Source organism: Macrotis lagotis, chromosome 1 (genome assembly GCF_037893015.1).
Source record: "Macrotis lagotis isolate mMagLag1 chromosome 1, bilby.v1.9.chrom.fasta, whole genome shotgun sequence".
NCBI lineage: Eukaryota > Metazoa > Chordata > Mammalia > Peramelemorphia > Peramelidae > Macrotis > Macrotis lagotis.
The window spans coordinates 218695454-218713221 of record NC_133658.1 but is presented as its reverse complement, the minus strand read 5'-3'; the positions used below and the strand labels follow the sequence as shown (position 1 = coordinate 218713221).

At 35.2% G+C, this 17768-nt stretch overlaps 1 protein-coding gene across 4 annotated transcripts in view; it reads right to left on the bottom strand.

Annotated features, from left to right (window-relative positions):
* Nucleotides 1-17768, bottom strand: part of GRHL1 (grainyhead like transcription factor 1) — an 87108-nt gene that overhangs the window by 8847 nt on the left and 60493 nt on the right. For 2 of the 4 annotated variants that reach the window (XM_074209652.1, XM_074209651.1), the window contains exons 10-14: nt 16512-16563; nt 12946-13085; nt 12432-12469; nt 7511-7602; nt 4863-4948 (exon numbers count right to left, since the gene is read on the bottom strand). In XM_074209652.1, the coding sequence (XP_074065753.1) occupies nt 4863-4948; nt 7511-7602; nt 12432-12469; nt 12946-13085; nt 16512-16563 (408 nt within the window). Of the gene's footprint in view, nt 1-4862; nt 4949-7510; nt 7603-12431; nt 12470-12945; nt 13086-16475; nt 16564-17768 lie in introns of all 4 variants that reach the window. The other 2 variants (XM_074209649.1, XM_074209650.1) reach the window with 1 other exon arrangement.

The window sequence follows — 17768 nt, the reverse complement described above, 5'->3', positions numbered from 1 at the left end:
GAAAGAAGGTATCTGGGTAATATAAGGTGAGAAGGAAATGAGAAAAGGTATTTGTAATGTTATAATCTCATATTTTTCAGTGAATTATTAGACTCTATGTATTTTGAATCCTGCTACTTTGCTGAAATTATTAACCAATTTTACTCCTTTCTACATTATGTATGATTTTCCCCATCAACCATCATGCCACTTACAAAGAGAAGTTTTATATATTCTATATTGAAGTTTGTACCTTTAATTTCTCTACCATATTACTTGAAAGGTAGAAGAACCATGGGATTTTGGGGGTAGGATCAAAAGGTTTGGAAAAGATACTGTGGTGAATAGGATATTGAATCAATTAGATAGGTATATAGGATTGGCTTGCTCTAGTGAGGGTCCTCTGAGAATATGTAACAAAAAAATGGAGTCGACTAAGTGACCACAGTTCCATGATTTTGTTCAGCTCTGTTCAGAAATAATGATTAGGAGTAAAGGGAGAAATGGTGGTCATAGTCTAAAGCTGGGACTTGGCTGCCAAGATCAGCCATAGGATAGAGGGCAAGGGACTTGAGGAGAGAATGGTGTTGTGCTGAAATTGTTCATCAGTGGATCAAGATGGAAAGGGAGCAGAGTGTAGACAGTGCCAGCTGGGGTGAAGACTGGGAGAAGATTTTCTCCCGGGGAGGAGTCATCAAGGATTGGAGGTTATGGTGGGAACAAAAAATAGGGTTTGGGATTGCAAGGTCAAGGGAAAGGAGGGGAATGAAAACATTTTGATCATATAAGAGAATTTCAGAATTTATTAACAAGGAAATGGCAGTAACAGAGTATATATATATATATATACATATATATATATATGTATATATATGTGTATTTTTTACTTTGTTAATAATGCCATATGTGTGTATATATATATATGAAAATATATATACACATATACCTTCTGGTTGTAAAGAATACATTCACTGTGCCTACTATGAAAACAAGACCCTATGATAGATGTCATGGGGAATATGAAATAAAAGACATGGTGCCTGCCCTTAAGGAGGACACAATTTAATTAGACAGAAAATATAACCAGGAGATCTATACTCTCTTCCCAAGTCATACTGATTTTTTTTAAAGTTAGAATTAAGAAAATATCTTTTGTCTACGTAAGAATTGGATAGCTACTCATCTTTACAAAAGTTTCCTGTGTGTTTAAGGAAAACCATTCAACAACATTATTTTGCCAGGCAATGGAGAAACAAAAGATAAAAAATGAAATTAGTCCCTGTCCTCAAGTAGTTTACCTTCCATAGGTTGTGGAGGAGTAGAGAAGACATGCACTCTGTGAAAAATATATAGATAAAGTGGATATAAATATATACAAAGGATTTTCAAGATGAGGAAGCACTATCAGTTGCGGATAGTAGCTGATCAAGAAACCTTGTCACCCCTTTCTCCTCAATAAACTGCAGTGCCTCCAGATCACCTCCGAGATCAGATACAAAATGCTATTTAGTATTTAAAGCCCTTCATAACTAGAACCCTTCTACCTTTCCAGTCTTGTTATACTTTTCTCCCCAAGACATTCTCTTCATCCATCGATGCTGGCTCTCTTGCTGTTCCACAAACAAAACACTCCATCTCTCAGCTCTGGCATTTCTGACTCAAAACATATCAGGAATGCTCTTCTCCCTCATTTCTACCTACTCGCTTCCTTCAAATCCTAACTAAAATACTATCTTCTATAGGAAGACTTTTCCCCATCCCTCTTAACTTTCTCTCAATGATTTCCTCTTTATCATATATATATATATATATATATAGCCTATTGTCTCTCCTGTTAGACTGGAAGCTCCTGGAGGGCAGGGACTGTCTCTTGCCTCTTGTGGTATTCAACAAGAAAAAGGCCAAGAAAGCCCCCAATGGGATCATGAAGAGTTAGACAAACTGAAAAACAACTAAAAAGCAACAGTATCTGCCTCCAGGCCCAGTGGGCTCTCTGTCAAGCCACCTAACTGCCTAAAATTAAGAAGCTATTATAATCATGTAGACAAAAAGCGATAAAGGCCTGAACTAGGGAATGGCTGTGAGTGTAAAGAAGTAGATAACAGACATAAATGTCATAAAACTAAAATCAACAAGTCTTGGCAACTAACTCTGAGCAATGAGGTAGAGCCAAGACCAGGAGAACTGTTTTCTACATTCTTTCCCTGAAGTTCAGAAGCAGTACTGTTCAGATACAAACTCAAGAATTCAACTGCAAGACTCATAGACACAGGTTTTCCATAGTTTCTGTATTTGTTTTGATTGTCTTGAAAGTTTGGGGGCAGCTAGGTGGTCCAGTGAATAAAGCATGGGCCCTGGTGTCAGGAGGACCTGAGTTCAAATCTAACCTCAGATACTTAATAATTGCTGAGCTGTGTGACCTTGGGCAAGTCACTTAATCCCATTGCCTAAAAATAAATAAAAATTAAAAACAAAAGAGTCTATGGCCATACTAAGACTGTAACCATGAATTAGCCAGAAAATCTATGGCCAGACTAAGACTGTAACTGAGTTAGCATTCAGTCTATGTTCACTACCTCTATTTTTTACAAGCTATTGACTAGATGTGTGAGATTACAAGAGGGCAAACTATTTCTTTTTAGGACTGAAGGCTCACTTTGTGTTTAAAAGAGGGGAGCTAAATATTACTCTAGAGTCAAAGACAACTCCATTAGAATACTTGAATATCTTAGTTCAATCTGTCTCTCCAAACCAGTCCCAAGGTGTCTATCCTCACATCACTGGTGAGAATGGAGAATGACACATATACACGCACACATATACATACTCACACTCTTCTTATTTGTTCTTTTAATATAACAAAAACATAGAATTAAGTATAACCTCAATGCTGAAGTGGTACAGGCAAAGAGCTCTGACTCTGGAGCCAGAAGTTCTGGGTTCAAATGTATTCCACCACTCCTATTCACCCTTGGACAAAGTGTATACCTACCCTCATCCATAAAGTGAGGTGGGGTTAGAATGAACTCTAAGGTCCCTTCCAATTCTAAATTTATGATCCTAATTTTTTCCTGTTATCTAATAATGAATAATACTATAATAATTCTATCTTAATAAAGTTTAATGACTTTATTGTGACTTTTTCTAGGATTAGGTTTCAAAGAGAGTGGTTCTCAATCTTTTTCATCCTGTCTCCTCTGCCTACTATTGGGCTTTTCAGACTGTTCAATATTAACACTACTGATTAAGGAAAGTAGAATTCTCAATCTAGAGCTGGGAGAGTACAGAGAGGACATCTACTCCAACCCCCTCCTCCAACCTTCAGGTTCGAGATACACTCCATTACTCACAATTCCATGTGGTGGTGGTGGGTAGTGAAGTGTGCACCCATGTGTGCTTGACTATTTCCATTAAGTGATCTGAGCTTGTTGAAAAGCTACTGACAGGGGGTGGCTACATGGCGCCCTTGGAGTCAGGAGTACCTGGGTTCAAATCCCACCTCAGACACTTAATAATTACCTAGTCCTGTGGCCTTGGGCAAGCCACTTAACCCCATTGCCTTGAAAAATTTAAAAACAAAAGCTATTGACAAATGCTGATTCCCTGAAGCTCACCCCAGTATACAAAACAAGGTGGCAATTATCAGGGTAGGTTTTGCTTATAGTATTAATATGACACAAATAGAAAACTGTGCTAGAAAGATAAAATATGATCATTTGAGTCCTTAGTCTTCCTATTGAGATCATATAAGAAAAAGCTCTAGAACCAGCAAGAAATTTTATGAGACACTGCTACTGTTCTGATGGGAGTAGATTTTCATTGTTGAGTTATTTCAGTCAATCCCATTTGGGGTTTTTTTGTCAATGATACTGGAGTGTTATTTCCTTCTCTAACTCATTTTAGAGATGAGGAACTAAGGCAAACAGGGTTAAGTGACTTGCCCAGGGTCACACAGGTAGTATCTGAGCTTAACACCTTTAAGCTTTTTTTTTCAAATTTAAGTTTATATAATCATGGCATGAATTCAATGATTTTATAACTAGAAATTTAAGTGATAGACACTAAATTCAATATTTTCAAGTATTCATGCATTCAAATTCTTGGCTAAAATAACTTGTTTGTTTTATATTGTATATTTAATTCAACCAAGTACATAAATTCAAGGAATTTTAAAGTATATCATATAATACAAGTTAATATAGTATAGGATTAATAATCCAAATAAAAATACAAGTTCAATCCTGTATTTAAAAAAATTCTATTGAATATGAACTCAAACAGTTTACACACACACACACACATATATATGTGTTTTATAGATACAAATAATTGCAATATAAATTGCAATAAAATAAAATAAAAATTCCTATATAATTAAGAAATTCAGATAGTTTCTCAGAATCTTTTGTAAACTATGCATAGGGTCTACTAAGTGAAAAAAATTTAAAGGGAAGTTTATTTTGGAAACTATATTTGACAGTTTCTGCATATTTATTACAAAGGAGTGCTTCTATACTTGGAGGTAGATGGGAGGTTAGTGAGAAGTGATTGGCAAAAACAGAGTATCAATAAAAATTTTTTAATGAAAAGAAGAAAATAAAAAAGGTCCAAATAACACAATCAAAAAGTAACTTTGTTAGTCTTCTTAAAATATTAATACATTTATGAGTATTGTAACTAAGGAGCTATAGGCCCAAAGTTACCTATATGTACACACACACACACACACACACACACACACACACAATATGAAACAGAAGTTCAAAACTTCTCATATAATCCTCTTTCTTGTTCTTTCTATATTGATTACAAGTGTTTCTAGATTACTATTAAGCCCACAATAAAAAGAATGTTTTAGAAATATCATATACAGTATTACTTACAGCTTCCATTAGACCCTTCAAAGATGGAGTCTTGAGCATCAGTGCATCAAAAACTTCCTCTGACTCCTTTCGAACATAGAGCAGTACTAAAAGTCAACATAGAGAAGGCATAGAGAGAAAAGATGAATTTCACTATGTCCCCTCTCTCTCTCTCTCTCTCTCTCTATATATATATATATATATATATATATATATATAATATATATGAAAGTAAAAATATTTGTAAGCTAAAATTAAAACAAAATATATTCACTATAATAGTTAACATACATTAATCCATTCAAAATATGCCTTAATTTACTCAATTTTTAACTTCTTTTTATTTTAACTTTTCTAAACAGTTAAGGGGAAAAAATTTCAATTCATGGAACAGATATGGAATAAAACCTTTGTTCTTGGGTCTTCATTATGGCAATCAATCACTCATTTAACAAACATTTTTAATGTATATTAGATACTGTGCTGGTCACTGAAGCTACAAAAACAGAATTGGTTCTTATTCTTAAAGAACATATATTTTATGGGAAGATGAAATATGTGCATCTAAGTATATGCAAAAGAAATAAAAGGTAATTTTGGTAGTATGACACTAGTACCTGCAGGGAGGAGGAAATTCAAGATTTGTATTGAAAGGTGTATTGAGTTTTGAAGGAAATAAAGATTCTAGGATTCATGAATAAGTCAGAGAAGAGAAATTCTAGGTCTAGAGATAGTTTTTGAAGGCACAGGAATGTTATTGCACAGATTTAAATCTCACTGGGAACATATCAGTGTGAGTCTTTCTAGAAAAGGGAAGATAAAAGTCTAACTAGATTTTTAAAAAAACTTTAATCCATAGATAGCTGCTTATAGCCTCTTTAAGCTAAAGGATTCTAAAGGCTTCTGATAGCAGATTTCTCCATGTATTTGACTGAATATGAATTTAAGTTAATGTCTTTTTATCATTTGTTGGAACAAATATTTTTTAAAAAATGAAAATTTATTAATGATGTAAATTTGAAAGCCTTCTCTTTCCTCAAGACTCAACTAAAGTTCCAGGTTTTCTCTGCAAAGATACTAGAATGGTTTGTCATTTCCCTCTCTAGCTCTTTTTACTTATTAGCAACTGAAACAAATAAGGTTTAGTGACTTACCCAAGGTCATGCAGCTAATAAATATCTGAGGCCAGAATTCAACTCAGGAAGATGAATTTTTCTGCCTTCAGGCAGAAGCTCTATCCTGTACACCACCAGCAATCTCTACCTTCTATTATACTAATCTATATATCCGTCTTCCCCCAACATGCCATAAGTCCCTTGAGAGCAGGGCATTGCTTTTCTTTTTCTTTTAGTTTTTATCTAGTGTCACTCATGGTACCTTACATAAAGAAAGCAACTAATTAATTTTATTGAATGAATAAATCAAACGTGATTTGAATTTAGTACTATTGGACTAGTTGATTTTCTTAATGTTCCCTTTAGCTCTATGAGTTTTCATAAGTTTCCATATCCACATCTTACATCTATGATGTTCCTGAATCATTCAGTTTCTTTTTCTCTAATGTGTATTGGCTGTGGAGTGAATATCTTTTAGTTTTAGTCATAAATTACTCTTCTCTATCTTCTAGTTCAGTGTTTTGCCCTAGAAGTGTATAGTAAGTTTTTAATATTTTTTCACAGAAATTATTTAAAAAAGAGAAAAGTCTTATGATTTAAGGATTAAGAATTTAAAGAATGCTCACACTCATGGATGCTCTTTCTCATAATCACATATAAAATCTCTGAGTGATGAGGGAGGGGGAAAGAGTTAAGAAATGCAGGGAAATCTAATCTTATCGTTTCCTTTTTTCCTTAATTGACCTAAAAATGATAACACATTGAAATAAGTGGTCCAAGCCCCTGTGATTATTCCCATTGGGATTATAGCTATGGAACAGCCAGTCATACTGATTCCATTGCATTTGCACAGTTCAGTGAATCTGAAGCAAGAATTAAATTACTCTGCTTTATTGGGTAACCTCAATATCAACATTTCAACTCAAAATCTTAGTACCAAATGACTGATTATATAACATTCTTCTCTGTAAGGTTTTAACTTATCTAATATTCAATAATAATGGCCATCCCAATGATTGTGTCAACAGAGTCAATGATTTACTACTCTTGGAGCTCTCATGGTAACTCAATTTTATTTTGTGCAGGCATCTGGCTTGTTAAGTCTATGCCTTACTATAAAAAAATTCATATTTAAATACCAATGGAACTTATAGAAAAAAGCAACATAATGACTTAATGTCTGACTCCAGGTAGACCTCTAAGCAATAAATCTTTGCTGAACTACAAGATATTTTTGACTTAACAACCAAATGTCAATTTGATATGCTCAGAAGAATTTATAGAAAACAGCTTCATGTTCAAGGAGATGGGAAGTGAGATAAGAGTTCCTGGCATATCTGTTTTTTATTATAACTAAAATAACAAGGAATCTTCAAAATGCATGCTATATGTTTAAAAAAACCATTGTGTAAAACTCAAACTACCATGTAAATTAAAGTTACCACCATCATCAGAGATTGACAAAGGTGCTTTTTAATATTAACATATAAATCAATTGGCCAAATCTCTCTTCCGACATAAAATATTCATCATTCATGACTAATGCAAACAGACCTCTTTTTGGTTCCTCTATCCTGGTCAGTTTAGCAGGAGGTGTAGCAGTAAAGTCATCTTCAGTTCCAAATGGTCCCCTTTTCATGTTAGACCTAAAAATTAACCCAAACTACTATTGGTGGCCTTATAAATAAAACAAATATCAATAAAAATAATTTACTGAATGTTTAGCATGTGAAAGCACATTAAAAAATAGCAAGAAATTAGTTTCTGCATTCAAGGAACTTAACATCTAGTTAGGAAATCAAGATTTACATATATAAAAAGGTAACCAATATCAGAGACTAAATTAGTACAAATGAGTTGTATAGAAAAATATTAACACAATAATAGAAATTTAGATCTGGAAGAGATTGTAAGGCTTCTTATAGCTCTAACTCAGATGAATCTAGTCCAACCTTTTATTTTACAGATGAGAAAACTGAGGCCAGAGAACCCAGACTCAACTAATTGTTTAGTGGCACTGCTGAGGCTAGATCCTCAATATCTTGACTATGAGTCCAATGCTCCTTATTACCACAAAATCTTGACTTCCTTAAAAGGGATAGATCACTTCTATGTGGAATGGTCAGAGGAGATTTCTCAAGGAAAGTAGGATTTCAGTTGAATTTTGAAGGATGGACACTTGCCCATGAGGACAGACATTCTGGGGAGGAAAGGGCACAAAGAGGGGCTAATATGCCATGTGCTCTGGCAGAAGCGAGTGACTCAGCATTCCTGGAGCAGAAGGTTCAAACAGAACTAGCAACAGATCCTTGCAGTGATGTAATATGGTGGAAAGAGTTGGACTGTGTACTACTACCTCCTGGATGACCTTGGACAAGTCATTTAGCTTCTCTGGAGCTCAATTTCTTCAGCTATAAAATGGGAGTCTCTACAGTCTCTTCCATCTCTAAGAGACCAGACTATAAAGAACCTCATAATGGAGAGCCAATGAAGATTTTCAAAAAAGAGTAGTCATCAGAGTATCCAAGGCAAGAAGAAAAATAGAACATCCATTGGGGAGCTATTAGGTGATGTGCTAAGGCCTAAACTAAAATGGCAGCAAAAGGAAAGGAAGGGAGGTGAGGGATGTGGTGAAGGCAGAACTGTTACAATATGACAAATGATTAGGTATAAATAGTGAAAAGGAAGGAGTCAGAGATGACTAAAGTTTTGAGTTTGCTATTTAATAGCTATTTGACTTTGGGCATGAGCATGTGGGTCTAGAGGAAACGTACTTCCCTTCTTGCCACAGAGAGGCACATGACTACAGGAGCCAAATGCATACGCCATCAGGGCAGGTGTTTTGCCAGGCAGTTGTATAAGTGTTTTTCTTTCTTAAAAGGGAGAGTTCAGTGCAGGGGTTAAGGGTGGTAATCAGGAATTGATGGCACTGTAAAAAGTGAAAGGCATTGGTAAAACTTTTTCAGAAGAAAAGAAAGGGCATTTGATCTAGAATCACCAAAGAAATGGGTTCAAATTATGATTCAAATTTATCACCTGTAAGACTACCAGCACATTACTTTATCTCCCTGAGACTCAGTTTTACCATATGTAAAACAAGGTGGTTGGATTAGATTATATCTAAGTTCCCTTCTAGCATTAAATATAGGATAACTGAAATCATATAACCACTCTGGACCTCAGTTTCCTCACCAATAAAATGAGATTGCTTAAATTATCTCTGCCTCTTTCAACTCTAACATTCTATCGGTCTATGATATCATCGGGTAATCAGGTGCTAGTTTGGGATAGAAGATAAAGTTTTATTTTAAGGAAAAGATTGAAGTAACAGCAGGGCATCCAAGTCTAAATTCTTTATAGGAAAGAATTACATTTTATGTATTTTTGTATATTAGTTCCCTGATGTATAAAATGACTCCTAGAGCACCATCTTACTCAAAATTGGTAAACCTAGTGATAGCATGCTTCTATATGCCAAGCTCTTCTCAGGACTGTGGGAGCTGAGAACATTCAGATGACAGAGAATCACTGAAGTTTATGGTGTAGGGAAGTGACACAGTCAGATTTGTACTTTAGGAAAATCAATTTGGCACTTGAGTGAAAGTTGAATTGGAGACAGGAGAAACTTGAAGCAGATGAGAATACTGAAATTTCAAGAAAGAGGTGATGACAGCCTGAACCAGAGTGGGGGCTGTGTGAATGGAGAAGGGAATAGATTTTGAAAGTTTAAACTGAGTGACTAGAAGGATGACTCAGCCCTCACAGAAATAGAAAAGCTCAGTATGTTTGGGGGGGGGAAGGAGTTTTAGATACCTTAGAATTTGTATGTTTGGAGGGGGAGAGTTTTAGATACCTTAGAGTTTGAGATATCTACTTTGGAATGTCCCACAGACAGTTTCAAGGAGAGGCTGGAGCTCAGGAGAAAAGGGTTGAACATATGAATCTGATAGCAAAGGGATGATTTAAACATATGAGTTAATAAGGTCATCAAGTAAGAGAATATAGAGGCAGCTAGGTGGTGCAGTGGATAAAGCACTGGCCCTGGAGTCAGGAGTACTTGGGTTCAAATCCGGTCTCAAACACTTACTAATTACCTAGCTGTATGGCCTTGGGCAAGCCACTTAACCCCATTTGCCTTGCAAAAACCTGAAAAAAAAAGAGAATATAGAGAGCAAAGAGAAGAACAGAGCCAGTATACCCACAGCTAGAATTTATGGTGTAGATGATGATCCAGAGAAGGAGCAATAAGAGGGCAGAAGAGCCAAGAAAAAAATAACCTCACAAAACCCAGAGAGAAAAGTTTAAGGGAGAGGGTTGTCCAAAGCAGAGCTGCATAGAGGCCAGCTCACAACATTCCCGAGTGAGGCTTGAACTAGAATAAAATGAAATTAGTAACACTACAAATAAAAATATATGAAAACATGGATATTGTTACATTTTAAAGTCACTATGCAGCCTGCATAGATACTTGTGTACACATTTGAGGTCCCTCCTCTAGTTTGACATCAAGGTACTATCATGTCCAAAACTTGTAGATATGTCAAAAAAGACAAAGATGGATAATGCTATAAGATTTGGCAATTAACAGATCATAAATGACTGAAAAGGGCTGTTTCAGTTGGGTGATATTGTTGGAAGTTAGAATATAGAGTGTTTAGAAAAAATTGAGAGAAAGTAAAGGCAATGAGTAAAGATAAATGTTTTAAAGAGTTTTGCCAATAGTTGGAAGAACAACTTGGGATGATAGTTGTAGCAATGACAGATATATTGAAGTTGTAAAAGCTCAAGGAGACTTGAATGTTATTGCAGGTACCAGGGAAAGAATGAGTGGATAAGGAGAAAGAGAGAAATGGAAAGATAGTTGAAGTCATAGGAGATGAGCTCTCTGAGGGAACCAACCATAAAATGTGTGAACCCAAAGTGACCTTAGAGTCCATCCAGTTCAAATCCTTTATATTTTATATGAGCAAACAAACTCAGAAAGATGAAGCAACTTAGAAATCCAGAATGTATCTCATTTAATTTTAGTGTTTAAATTTGGATTCTTGTTTTATGTCCAACTTATTTTAATGAAGCTACACAGTTAATTAGCTTCATGAATGGAAATTCAACCACATCATATGGCTTTTAATTTACTGTCCTTTCTATTATAAAGAGTAGGGAACATCCCATATTTATGGAATATGAGAAAGAAGTACCAGTAAAGGAAACAAGGTTTGAGAAAAAAGAGGAAAACCTGAATAATATGCATTGTAAAAGCCAAGAAAGGGAGTTGAAGAAGAAGAGGGCAGTCAGCACTGTTGAATGTTGCAAAGATATTAAGAAGAAATAGGAATAAGAAAGAGTAATACTATTTTACAAATAAAAAGCTATTTGGTTACTTTAATGTCTATTGAAAAAGAATGAAGGGTAGTAAGGAGAGGAGTATTGAAGAATAAAAGTTTTAGATAATAGACTATTCATTGGAAAAAAAGTGTAGCAATGAAAGGAAAGAGGAAAAAAGTACCATAGAGACAAGTAATAAATATTAAGAATACCTTTCTACTGTACCTCTACCCCTAATACCATATTTTCTGTCAAAAAAAATAGATTTTTAAAAGTACAGAGAAAAATCTAATGTTCTAGTCCATCTGTGTACTTGCTGTTATTCCAGAAGTCAAATTATTAAAAGTAGAGATAAAGATAGCATACTCTTCACAATAATTTTAAAGATTACTAAAAACTTTTTATGCATTTGTATAGTAATTTGTTATCAGCTTTCATTTCCCCCCAGAACTATTTAAATGTTTTAACTGTATACTTACTATGTTTGTTTTTTTCTAAAAAGTGCTATTCAAATGGGCATTAAAACTGGGATCTTTGAGTAGGCTGGCAAGGGACAAATGGAAAAAGTTAAGCCCAAGTTCACAAGTTGAACTTTGAGTGGTGAGGGGAAGGGAAAGACCAGGAGAAAGGGAACAATTCCAAAATGATTGAGACTATTGCCTTCACAGAATCAGAAACTATTGATCATCCAGCAATAAGTGGTGTGGTCAAAAGTTTCTGGTTCCTCAGTTTTTCTTAGAGATTAGTCATTGCAGGAATGGAGAATACTTGGGATACTTGATATAAAAATTCTGGTTAAAAATAACCAATTCTATCATATCTGAGGAAAAACAAGTTTATATGAATAATATGTCCTGAAGTTTATATACTTATAATTAGATAGTTTAAAAAAATGTCTGCCCTACTAAAAGAGAAAGATGATCACCTTGGATATCTATATTACTCTGAATCTAAGATAGTATGAACTCAAAAAGCCAGGATATAAAGCTGGCATGGGAAGTAGAAAGAGCATTGAATTTGGGGGTCAAAAGATTTGAGTACTTTGGGACCCAATGTCCTTATCTATAAAATGAGGGGACTAAACTAAATAATTTCAATGATACCATCTAGCACTAAAGCATATAATCTTAATACTTAATACAAGGCTTACCCTTCACCTTCTAGTTCTTCTGAGGCAATAGGTAGAACCTTTAGGAAAGAACAAAACAGAATTACTTAAAATATACTCAATATAAGCATTTTAAACAGTGTTTTATTAAGTCAAAAATATAAATAGTTTTGGATTTCTGATAAAATGTTACCAAATTTCAGTCACCAAGAGAGGTACATGTGCTTGTGGACCTCTCCACTATTTGCATTCTTTTCCATCCATTTAATTAGAGATCCAATATAATGATATATAATCTTTTAAAATAAGTTGGACATAAAACAAGAATCCAAATTTAAACACTAAAATTAAGTGAGATACATTCTGAATTTCTAAGATATATTAGTATCTTTGAGTATGTCATTATTTCCATGTATTATTCTGAAGAGTTAACTCTTAAAAGATAGTCAAATACTTTTTAGTTTGATTTTACTGAATGCCCATATATAATAATACCGAAAACACAAATAACAGAATCAAACAATATTCTAAAACACCTAAAAGATTTGTCACCTACATGAGCACCTCGTTGAAGATTGGCAAAGTGCACATCAGGGATAAAGAGAACAGGCTGAGTATCAAGATCAATAAAGGGCTTAAAAACTGTGATGTCCATTCTTTTGTGAGATGGAAGCAGAGGCACTTTAACATCAAGACCTGAAAGATAATAGATGGAGGAAAAAATTTTAATGGAAAAATTGGTAACAGGCTATATGTTGTATAATATTCCATATCATTTTTAAGAAAAATAAGATATATTATAGTGCTTTTCATATTTAACTTGTGGCATAGTTTTCAATTTTGAGGACTAAGACAAATTTGTATATAAAGGAATGTGGTTATCCAAAATCTAAATTAAAAAATGTAACTTTCATTAAAGTTAAGACAAAAATAACAGTAGAGAGGCGGCTAGGTGGCACAGTGGATAAAGCACCGGCCTTGGAGTCAGGAGTACCTGAGTTCAAATCCAGTCTTAATAATTACCTAGCTGTGTGGCCTTGGGCAAGCCACTTAACCCCATTTGCCTTGCAAAAACAAAAACAAAAAAACAAAAAACAAAAAAATAACAGTAGAAACAACAAAAGAGAACTGTTCTTAGTTCTAATTTGAAAGATATGTCAATACTTGTTACAAATATCTGAAAATAAGACAGAAAAAGCCTTTAAACTCAACTTCCCTACTATTCTTCACCTTCATAACACACCAAATGCAAAAGAGAGCAAACAACTTTTTCTTTATGCTTCAAAAATGTTACACATAGACTATCCCTAAAATCTTAGCCAGATACACAACTGTTCTCTAAAGGGGTAATCAGGAACTTCTTTGAAGGGTGGCAATAAGAAAATCTTGACTAATATGTTTGTTGATTCAGGTAGCTTGTTCAAAATAAAAATGTTTAAAAGCACATATCCTGGCATGAAAAACAGCAGCTAGGGATTAGCAATGGTTCTCTCTCTTTCCCATAGTCAAAAAGTTGTGTGAAAATGAAAATTAGGTACATAAAACAAACAGAAGAGAAAGCATGATATATCATTCCCCACTCCAAAGAAGTTCTTCCAAATTTTTGCATCCCTCTTCAGCCCTCTCATAGCTAGCCCCTATCTTTGCAGCTGAGACCCTTGCCTCATATTTTACTAAAAAAAATTGTGTACATTCACCTAGAGCTCCCTCTTCTCCTCTCTTCCTCATCTCATGTCACTCAGAAGTCTTCTGTCACTATATCCTTCACTCGTCTCTCTCTCTCTCTCTCTCTCTCTCTCTCTCTCTCTCTCTCTCTCACACACACACACACACACACACACACACACACACACACACACACACACAAAGGTGGCCCTACTTCTTGCAAAAGGGATTCAATTCCATCCCATCTCCACCAAGATATTACTCCTCTGTCATCCTCACTCTTTTCAATCTCTTCCTGTTTACTGATTCTTTTTCTACTACCCACTAACATACGTCTCCTCCATTCTCAAAAAATCCCCATATTGATATTTCCATCCCTGTAATCTAATGTCAATTATCTCTTCTAACCTGAGAAGGCCCTCTATTTCTCTCCTCTCAACTCTACAGTCTGGCTTCTGATTCCATCCTTTAGCCAAAACTCTCCAAAGTTATCAAAGATCTCTCAACTGCCAAGTCCACTGGAATTTTCTCAATCCTCATCCTTCTTGATCTCTATGCAGTCTTTGACACCATAGATCACACTCTTCTCTTTGATATTCTCTTATCTCTTAAGTTTTCAGGACACGACTCTCCTCTTCATTCAGTTCATGCCTCCTACCCATGGCAGGCCCACAAAACTCTATCCTCTTTTCTCCTGCTATATTACCTCATTTGATGATCTCATTATGGATTCATCCCTATGTTGATAATTCTCAAATCTATTTATTCCCCCCAACCTCTTTGCTACTCCCAGCTCACATCTTCAGTTGCCTAACATTTCCAAAACTGAACTCATTATCTTTTCCCCAAAACCTTCCCATTTTCCAAACTTCCCTATTACTATTTTTTTGGCAAGGAAATGGAGTTAAGTAACTTACCCAAGATCACAGAGCTAGTAAGTATCAAGTGAATGAGACCAAATTTTAAGCCAGGTCCTCCTGATTCCAGGGTCAATGTTCCATCCACTGCACCACCTGACTGCACCCCCCTCCCCATTACCATTGAAGGCACTTCTAGTCTTCCAGGCTCATAACTTAGGTGTCACTTTCAATTCCCCATTCTTTCTCACACCTTATATCCAGTCTATTGCTACCTTTGCAACATCTCTCAGATATGTCCCCTAGTCTCCTCTAAAACTGCCACCACCCTCAATCCTGAAGCACTCTAATAGCCTACTGTTTGTTCTGCTTTCCCAAGAAAGCAGTACCACTCAAGTCCATCCTCCATAAAGCTATCAAAGTGATTTTTTGTAAAGTGCAGTCCAACCATGTTACCCTCACACCCTCTTCAGTGGCTCCCTTTCATCTTCAGGAAACACAAAATCCTTTATTTGGCATTCACGCCCTTTATAACCTAGCACCGACTACCTTTCTAGTCTTCTTATACCTAATACCAGCTCCTTCCCACATACTATTTGATCCAGTGATGTTGGCCTCACTGATCTTCTCCAAACAAGATACTTCATCTGTTAGCTCTAGGCATGTTCTTTGGTTATCTCCCATGCCTAGCATATTCTCCTTCCTCATCTCTACCTACTGCCCTCTTCTCCAGGAAACCTTTCCCAATCCATCTCACTCCCAGTGCCCTGTGTTGATTATCTCCTACTTATTCTCTATATAATGTGTTCATACATACCTGTTGGTACATTGTCTCCCCCATCAGATTGGGAGCTCTTCGAGGGTAGACACTATCTTTTGCTTTTAATTATGTGTCTCCAATACTCAACTTAAAATAGCGTCCTAGTATGCAGTAGACAAATAATAAATGCTTATTTACAGATTGACTTGTAAAAAGAACATTGGGCTTAGAGTCAGGATACCTAAATTTGAGCACTGACATTAATGTTGTAATCCTGGGCAAGTCATCTAAGCTCTTTGTGCTTCAATTGTTTCATTTTGGAAATGGGATAATAGCACATGCATCATATCTAGAAGTATTGTTGTGAGAAAAGTGTTTTGCGAAACATTAAAATGCTACATAAAGGTGAGCTAATCATATTATTATCATTATTATCACTATTGAAATGCCCAAGCAGAACATCTGTGGAACCTACAGGTGTCAGCACATTAAAATTTGCATTAAGAGTTAAGAAATTTTCAAAATTAGTTTAAAAAATAACATGTCCATATATTGGAAAAGATTATACACACATGCACATATGTATGTATGTATGTGTGTATCCTTTCTGTGTTTCCCAGTCAAATTGCTGATGTGTATAACTCAGTTTCCTTATCTGGCAAGGGAAGCATTTTACAATAACACTCTTGTTTCTGGACCAATAAAATCACCATTATCATTTGTTTTTTAGGGGCTGATAACTGTAGTCACAGTTCTGCATGAGAAATGAAGTCTTAAACTCTTAGTGGAACCGTTTCTACTTACAGGCATTCAACTGGGAGCTGGGGTCAGTACACTTGCCTTTTCTTTTGCTTTGTTTTCGCTCTTCATCCCTGATCTTCCGTTCAGCTCCCTATAGGAGAAAAATAAAAGGTTTTATTTTCAACCCAATTATTTTTTTGTTTTGTTTTTTTAGGGTTTTTTTTGCAAGGCAAATGGGGTTAAGTGGCTTGCCCAAGGCCACACAGCTAGGTAATTATTAAGTGTCTGAGACCGGATTTGAACCCAGGTACTCCTGACTCCAGGGGTGGTGCTTTATCCACTATGCCACCTAGCCGCCCCAACCCAATTATTTTTTAAAAGGGTTTAACTTTTATTTTTAATAAAAGAAAATAAAATTTCTTCTTTGGAGATAAGAAATGTGACCTATTCATGACAGAATAGCCATATTCATTGGAGAGCTTAACCTTAAAATTGATTTATTTCACATGAAAATAGTCCAATAGCTTTCAAATTTGTTTATAAAAAAGATGCATCTGATCAACAGTAGAACTTCCAATTCTGATCACATCAAGCAAAAATTAGAAATTTTGAAACCATTTATATTGATCTGAAATCTGCCATCTAGTAACCCAAGGATTTTGATTTCTCTCTCTGAGTACAATTTGGCTTCTTAATCATTAAAATGAAGGGGTCAAACCAGATAATCATTTCTATTTCCAACTTCTATGATCCTAAACCCAGAACAGATACAACCCCTTCTACATGAGAACTCATCAAATTTTGAAGACAGTTATATATTTCTTTACTTGGTCTTCTTTTGATGCCTCCTCACTTCCAGTTCTAATCTTTTTCTCCAAACTAAACCATCCCAATTTCCTCAATTCTATAACATTTTTAGATCCTTCATCATCCTGGGTATCTTCCTTAATCCCTTGAAGTTTTCTAGAATAACTCTTCTAAAGAGTGATACCCAGCACCAAATATGACTCTCTAATATAGTTCAATCACTGCAAAGAACATTTGTTCACTTTCTTACCATTAAAGGTTCTCCAAAAGATCTTAATACAGTGACTTTGCAAGAATCACTGAGGCCTGGTATGATATGACTTATAATTACAATATGCAGATTTTTCTTTAAAAGGAACAAATTAGATAAATAAGGTAGTGGAATAACATCAAGAAAATATGTGGCGATCTGACAGTATACAGTAAGAGTTATAGTAATAGTTATGCCCTAGACAAAATAATTTATTGTGATAATGCACCTATTGGCAATATTAAAATAAGATGGTTAAAAACAAATAAAAAAAACTATCTCTTCAAGACTTTTAGGCA